Source organism: Corvus cornix, chromosome 1, assembly GCF_000738735.6.
Source record: "Corvus cornix cornix isolate S_Up_H32 chromosome 1, ASM73873v5, whole genome shotgun sequence".
Taxonomy (NCBI): Eukaryota; Metazoa; Chordata; class Aves; order Passeriformes; family Corvidae; genus Corvus; species Corvus cornix.
In genome coordinates this window covers 91818354-91826282 of record NC_046332.1, presented here as the reverse complement: position 1 = coordinate 91826282, position 7929 = coordinate 91818354, and the positions used below count along the sequence as shown (strand labels likewise).

The 7929-nt window shown below is 40.9% G+C and overlaps 1 protein-coding gene across 1 annotated transcript; it reads right to left on the bottom strand.

Moving 5' to 3' along the window:
• Window positions 1–487: 487 nt before the first annotated feature.
• Window positions 488–7145, bottom strand: ATP4B (ATPase H+/K+ transporting subunit beta). Its single transcript, XM_010394304.2, has 7 exons — window positions 7034–7145; window positions 5490–5618; window positions 4218–4331; window positions 3214–3413; window positions 1825–1887; window positions 1219–1311; window positions 488–1050 (listed from the first exon to the last, which is right to left on the bottom strand). Exons 1-7 carry the CDS (start codon window positions 7143–7145, stop codon window positions 889–891), a joined length of 873 nt encoding a protein of 290 aa, XP_010392606.1. The 3' UTR covers window positions 488–888.
• Window positions 7146–7929: the final 784 nt, after the last annotated feature.

Sequence of the window (7929 nt, the reverse complement as noted above, 5' to 3'; positions counted from 1 at the left end):
AGACTTCTCAAATTTTAGATTCACTTAAAGATTTGGTGTTATTTCAGCATCTTCCAGATTACTCCAAGTAACCCAAAACTCATCATTGCAATACAGGGTTATTTTACTGGATAAAACAAAACCATCACAAAAACAACAAACACAAAACAACAGCAAAATGCCAAACAAACAAAAGCCCCAGCAAATTACAACCTCTAGTTAAAGTAACAGTTTCCTGGGTGTAACTGGGTGTTACAGTCTTGCCAGTCATTTTTATTAGGTTATATACATAGAGGTAAGTGGTACAGTGAAATCTGTAAGCTAGAGGACAGATTTCAAGTTTGCTTCTTTTGCAGTCATTCGATTTGTCAGCTAAAAAATTGACTCAGCTGACTAGGGCAAAAAGCCAATGCATTGGGATACAGATGATTTTAATGCACTTTCATACATCCTATACAAGAGAGATTAAAAATTGAATTACTTGCTAGTATTTCAGAGTATTGATTTCCTTTTCAAGCTATGTAGTTATTTCTCAATAACCAAACTTTAGTATCATACATCAATTATTTGTTACGTTTTGAAAAGTGATTGAAAATGATGGTTTGAGTCTATACTTTTGTTCCTTGAAGGCACAGCTGCACCCTTTGGGGGAAACTTGTTTTGTACAAATATTTGCATGAAGGCAGCAGCATACTGTAGCCATGAAATATTAAGCTATGTACATTGAGATAATCTTTACACATTGAGAGTAGGATCTTGATTTTTAGCTGTATGGGTCATCTTACAGTAGAAAATGTCTCTTTGCACTGTAAGTTATATGGGAACCATAGTGAGAAAATAAATATAGATGGATGTGATAATAGTTAAGTTTACTCTTCATACATTTTTCAGAAATGTCTCTGTTGCTGCTCAGTCTTCTATTTTCAGTTTAAATTCCACTTTTCCTTCATATGGATCATGAACATTATCAAAGGTAATTCCAGCTCCAATGATTTTGCACACTATTTTAAGTTCTATGTTCCTTGTAATGTTGAGAAATTTCACAGCTACCAAAGGATTGCTGTAGCTGGGCTAGGAGGAGAAATAAAAAAAATAGGAAGAAAATACTTTAATTTTATGCTACCGGTTTAAAAATGAAGTCTTAAAAATAGCCTCTCCAGTTTTCATAGGATTGCAGAGATGCTCCATGTTTCACCTTACATAAAGAGAAAGAAGAAAAGTTAAATACAAAGTACCCACCTGAGCCTTTTTCCCGTAGTAGGGGAAGTAATGCAGGTTGAAGGTGCCGTTCATGGGGTAGTAATCCACCTCCAGCGGGCGAGACTCCTCACCCTGTTTGTAAAAGGAGAGAGGAAGAAGCTCTGTTGGCGAGGAAACCATCGGCCAGCCCGAGGCAAGCGTTTTAGGGCTGCTAAGTGTGTGTTCAAGCTCAAGTTCAGCAAGTTGTTTAGCACCAGTCTTCTTTTTCAAATAAAAGTGGGAATCTCCCACTGCTACTATTGCCAAGAAAAGCAGGCAAGTGTCCTTTGATAGCAGTTGGGAATTCAGTGAGTTGGACCTGCTGAGAGCCTGAGGGAGCTGCGCTGAGGCATGGACGTTACTACAGGGAGCTGAAAGCAAACAGCAAATGTTCTCTGCTGCATGAAAATACACATTTTCAGATTATTTAAAATAAAGCAAACTTGGAGTATTTTTCCTTAGCACGTCTGCTAAGGAAACTGAGAATATTCAAAGTATTTGGGATCTGATTTGCAGAGTTGCAAGTGTATTTTTTCTGGTCCCCACTGCACTTTCTTGCTCTCTGAGCTGGCAGTGCTTGAAATGTGTGGGACTCAGACCTCATACCCTTACCACATATGTGCAGTTCACCCTTGGTGCAGTGCCATTGCCAGGGAAAAACTTGATAATCTGAAAAAGAAAACACATATTTGGTCAACTTGGAAATTGTTTTGAGATAAAACTGAGCAAGCAATTATTTGAGAACTGAGCTTCAAAAGATGCTTAGTATGTTCTTATGTAAGACTCTGTCAAACAAATAATCTCATTTATGTAGATGAAAAACTGTTGTGGCTAGATACTTAGGAAGCAGGACTCAGCATTACCTGGGATGGGCACTGCAGATGGGCTCTAGCCTGGCCAGAGCAAGTAGCACTGCACCTCCTCCGAGTCCAGCTCATTTACCCACCCATACCACTTGCCCTTGCTGATGCCCAGGCAGCCAGGGGGTCTCTAAAAGCAGTTAATTGTGTGTCAGTAAAGGAAAAGCTGAATCTCCATGCTTTTGATCTTACCCTTCTTAGAAAACCTTGGTTATGGCAGAAAAACCCTTGGGCTGGTTTGATCCTATAGAGCTAGTGGGGTTGCATCCTGTAACAGCAAAGGTGAAAGGAGGTGAAGTGCCCTGGTCACTATCCACGTGTCTTTTCCCTGCTGGGGCTGGCACTCAGTCTTGCTGAAGAAGGCATTTTTGGAAAAAGCCTGTTTCACCTGCCCGAATCAGGGGCACAGTTCCCCTGTCAGTTAGGGCTTGCACAGATTCTTGAAAATGCCTAAGGTGCAAGCCAAACAAAAAATGCAATGATTTTGTCTGTCAGAAACTGGTGGAGAATTCGAGCTCTTCACTTTCTACTGAAATTGAATCAGAAGGCTCAGAATTTTACCCAGAAACAAAGTGCTTATGCCTTTGTCTGTGTCCTGAAAAAAATTAAAGCATTGAAAATTCCCTTTATTCCTCTCCAAAAAACATGTTGGTGGTTTTCCCTGAGAAAAATATCTGCCATTTTTGAATTTTGGTTTTATAGGTTCTTCTAAAGATTTTCTTTGCCACCTGGAGAAATAAGATACCACCTCTCAGAAACCGCATCAGTTACTGTAACATCCTGATGCCTCAGTGGAAGGCACAGGGCTGTGGTATTGCAGGAGGAAACTCTTCTGGTGCTAGTCTGTGGGATGAGAGCCTTACAGAGACACTAAACTAAACTAAACTAAACTAAACCCAAAGCTGTAGAGGGTCAGTTCAGAGATCACTGCCCTATGTTACTTTCCTAGAGATGATGAAAAAGTCTCAGGATTTCCCTGGTGACTCCAGAGGTCTGCCAGGGAAAAGCACATGATTTTTGATTCCCAGTACAAAGCAGAGTTTAGAACCCATGGCAGCAGAGACACAGCAACTCCCCAGTGGAGACTCAAGCTACTCTTAAATTTTTCTGCTCAGCACCTTGAACTTGTACTTACCCTGTTCATTTTTATAATAAAACAGGGTTTTCCTTCTGGAAATCCAAAAGTTGGATCTGTGATGCCGGAGCAGTTTTGAAGCATATCTGAGGTAAATTTGCAGGATAGTTTTGTTTTATTCGGGCCATCAAAGGTGTCCTGGATGAAGTATGTGTTATTGGTGCAGTTGATGTTCAGATGCTGAGCAGCTGGTGTATATGCTAGATGTGTGAAGGAAGAAAGAAAGAATCCCCTCTGAAGCTTTTCATATGCAAATTATACATCCCAACATCAGGCTGGAGATTCTATCTTGGGAGACTGTCCTTCAAGTGAAGTTGGGATTAGACGGAACAAGGAAAGTTTAAACTGTTTAGGGGTTTGGTTCAGTTTTGTTGTGTTTTTTTAGAATATCCAAGCAAAGCAAAAGAAAAGGGATCAAATTGAATTAAGACTGGCAGTTTGTGTTGATAGCTCGGTATAAAGTCAATTTCAAATATAATTTTTCTCAGTATGTGCATGAGAAACATGAAGAATTACAATATTAAGGCTCAATAGTAATATAAATGTGCTAAGACATGGACAGGCAAATGGAGCACATAACCTACTTTGACTGTATTCCCTCATGACACCATGCAACAGCTTTATGAGATATATTGTGGCATTTTGATGTTTCTAGTCACACACAAATTAATTAGATTAATTTAGATGAGACTAGTTTTGAAGACTTTTTGTCCTCCATCTTCCTTCAGACTTTCTATTGGTCTATTTTATTAAGTCTGTTTAGGATTAAACAAAGTAAAAGCCCTGAAGCAGAGCCTGGATTTTAATAGATGTGTACATATGTTTGATTTATAGATTCATGAGGTGATTTGCTCATCCCTTTCAGAAGATGCACTTTCCACTCAAAATCTGTGATTTGAGAAGGACAAATGTAAAGTGGAAGCACTGACTTAAGGTGCTCAGACCTAGTATGGGAGATAAGGCAGCACCTTTTTTCACTTTCATGCAAGAAACTTTATTTTTACCTGTCAGAAAAGTGTGAAGAGTTGTCACTAAGCCTTCCCAGGTTTTGTTGTCGGATACATTGTAATAAATTTGTAGTCCTCTATCCCCATAAACATCGGGTCGTAAGGTTACACCTTCACGAGGAAGAAAAGGGAAGACAAAGCAGAGGAGAGGTGCCACGCACAGATTTGTTTATTTAAATTGACAGTAGCAATTATGCTGCATCAAGACTCACTGTGAATGTAGAAGATCACCCAGGCTTTTTGGGGAGGATTTAACAATGTACAGAAACCACCTCAGCTGTGAGTTGTTCAACCAAAACCCTAAAGCCTGTGCTGCTGCTGAATTATTTTCTTTTCACATATATCCATGCTGTTACAAGAACAGCTTGTAAAATCATTCCAGCAATTGCACTGGATTTCCCAGGACTTGTTAGCAATAACAGTCACATCAGGTTAAAGAAACATCATAGGCAGCATGAGAAACAGCTTTTGAAAAAGTCACATATAGTTTGTCACAGGAATTATTTTCCCAACAAACACCAAACTTGCTGAATACTGGGAGTGGAAACTTCAAAATACAAAAGCATCTGACAGAATAATTTTTAGGGCTATTTTTTCCCCTCCCATTGTGAAAACAAGCCATTGGGGTGTGAAGTTTTAGCAGTGTGCACCGATGGTGTCTGATCATCTCCCCTATCTCTTTTCACGTCTCACAGATCTGTGTTCCTAATCCCGCATCTTTGTCTTATTTTTACTTCCTTGACCACTGGCACAGCACATCCTGCTGGGCAAGGTATTCCTGCTCTCCCAGGGACTCTCCATGGTGCTGGCAAGTGTGGAAATACCCACTCCAGGCTGCTCATCCCATCGCCCTACATCTTGTTGGGCACCCCAAAGCCGTCTGTGATGCTTGGGGGGTTGGAGCAGAACCTAGGACTTCCCCAGGGACTGACCCCTGCCTATGCAGAGTGAAGGTGACCTGCTACAGGCAGGCACTGGTCATCCCAATAGCAAGATGAAATAAATGAATAGATATATTAATTTTTCATATTATATATTCATAAATATATTAATATATAAGTATATTCATATATCAATATGTAAATAAATGTGCCAGATTTATTTTAAAGCCTGAAAGTGTTTTCAGGCAGAGGTTAAACTTTGCAGGGATTGTTTGGGCAGAAGTAACCTGATTTATTCCACGTTGGCCCACCCTAAGCCCTGGGCTCTGCCCAAATGCCTCTCAGCCCAGCCCAGTCCTATGCAGCTGCTGCAGGACGCTGGCAGTACCTGGGGATTTCAGCTGGTCTTGGTAATCCGGCTCGTATGGATTAATCGTCCTCATTAAAGAATAAATGGAGAGTGCAAACAGCCCCGACATCACCACGTAGAAAGCCAGGTAGTAGAGGCTGATCCACACTGTGAAAAAGAATAAGGGCAGAATTTCATGTTTTGAGCAAGGCCCTGCAGTGCTCTTTCTGCAGCCAGGATGATCCCAGCAGCAGCAGCCGTCTCCTTTGCACCCTTGTCCCCAGGGAAGTTTTACCTGTATAGGTGCTTTGGAATATTTTCTCTACACTCAAAGGAATATTCTTCTAGCAAAAAAATTGTATAGTTCTACAAGGATTTTTGAAGAAGCTGGTGCTGAGCTCAGATTATTTAAAGTTTAAAGGTTATGTGGCATCTTGAGGTAATTCCACATATTAAGACCATTTATCTACTTACTACACATGGACAAAGCGACACAGATGATGAGGTATTTCTTTGACAAACCCAAGTTTCTCCTTCTGTTATTTGGATGACAGATGTCAGTACTTAATGTGTGTTGGGTTTAGACCCATATCACTGCACTGTTTTATACAGCTGAAATCACCAACAGCAAAATGTGCCATCTTGCTACTTTATTCTGCTGTGAGATAATGTGAGAGTAATGTTGTGTTTCTGTCTGTATGTGTGTAAAGTGTCTTACACATGGCTGGTGCTGTACAAGCAGCCAGTGATTGTTTTCGGGGGGGTGCTATTAGAAACCTGTCCTTTTAATCATAGGTGCCTTGTAACACCTTCTTCTCTACCAACTGGAAAGCTCACATTTCAGTTGCATTGTCTGTAAAATTCTGGTTTTAGCCAATAAGCTACACACACAGGCTTTGTGACAGAAAAAAATCACCTGGGAACTTGCAGCTACTCTTACAGTCTGTGGGAACAGTATGGATCTTCCTTACAATGGTCCAGGCTTCCCTTCCCACAATGTAGATCATGATACAGATCATCATTGTAGACACAAGTTTGGCTATAGGAAGGGAGGCTCAGCTGGAATACTTGCGAGTATAAAATAGATGCTGGTATGAAATACCTGCTAGTATGAAATAGATGCTACCATACAGTGATAAGAAACAAGATCTACTGAGCAGACAATAATTCAGAAGTGAATTTCAGAAAAACAAAACTTCTTTCCAAAGAATTGGACAAACTCACCAAGTAAGCAAATTTCTCCATGAACCTGAACCCCCTTTTAATTAGCAATGTGAAAACCACACTGTAACCATCACCCCTAGCTATTAGTAAGGTACCTGTTAACATGTTAATTTTTCTCATTTTGAAGTGCTTGGTTCAAAACCACTTTGAAGTCGTACATTTGCAGGAACTACATGGATCAATGTTTTGATCTACTTGATCCAGCTCATAGGGCCACCCAAAAAGTGGTTTAGAAACACGTATGAGAACTGCTGTCTTCAACATATCTACATTGTGTCCCACTCATTAGGATGACACCTCCCCCCCCAGTTTTTAAATATGCCAGAAGGAAGAGAAGAATCTTGCACATGAAAACCTACCCCAGTTAATTAAGGACCTTCCCATGAAGAGCTTTGTTTCTGGATTCCAGACAAAACGCCGGAAATCTGCCATCCGTTCACTGCAGGTCTTCTTTTCATTTAAAGTTGCCATTTTCTTAAAAAAGCTCCCAAAAATGTGTCCTGCTTGGAAACTAAGAAATTCAGCTGGTGCCCAGACAGTTGACCAAGAAAAAGACTTTGGGTTTTATACCTTCTTTTCCACTGAAGGTCACCGAGATTGCTTCCTGTGCCAATGAAAGCCCCTGCTCACCACTATCAACCTGCTGCAGATACAATTCTTTATAAAGGGTGTTGATAATGCTGGCAAGGGAAAGTTTGTTCCTATCAAATGCCCTTCTCCTTTCTCCTGACTGCCTTAGTGGGTCAGCATAGTTACGCATTTTGCCAAGTGCCTGTAGGGTTTGCGATAGACTCTGCGTGATAGCTGCTATCTGAACAGATAAAGCAAAGGAGAACTTGTTTCTCTCTGGTTTTCTTTTTTTTTCTTTTTTTCCAATTAACCTGAAAGTAGTAGATATAGTTATCCCACTACAATGTGTAGCCATGTGTTGGAACATAGGGTATTGCAGGGGGACAGTTAGAAAATAAGTAATTACTTGTTAAGTATGCAACTACTTTTGGAAGCTATTAGCAAGCAGATGGAAGACAAGAAGGTGGTTGGGATTTACTAAGGGTGCACCACATCCACCAGTCTGTGAGACAACTGGACTGGTGAGCAAACATGGAGGCTTTCCAATTCCACATCAGCCAGTTTGACATCAGCAGAGCTGGTGGCACAGCAGCCAGGTGGGGAGCTGTGCACTGGCTTGAGAAGGGCTGGGGCGATGGATGGCAGCTGGATGACAGCTGGGACCACAGTGCAGCACCCAGCACGT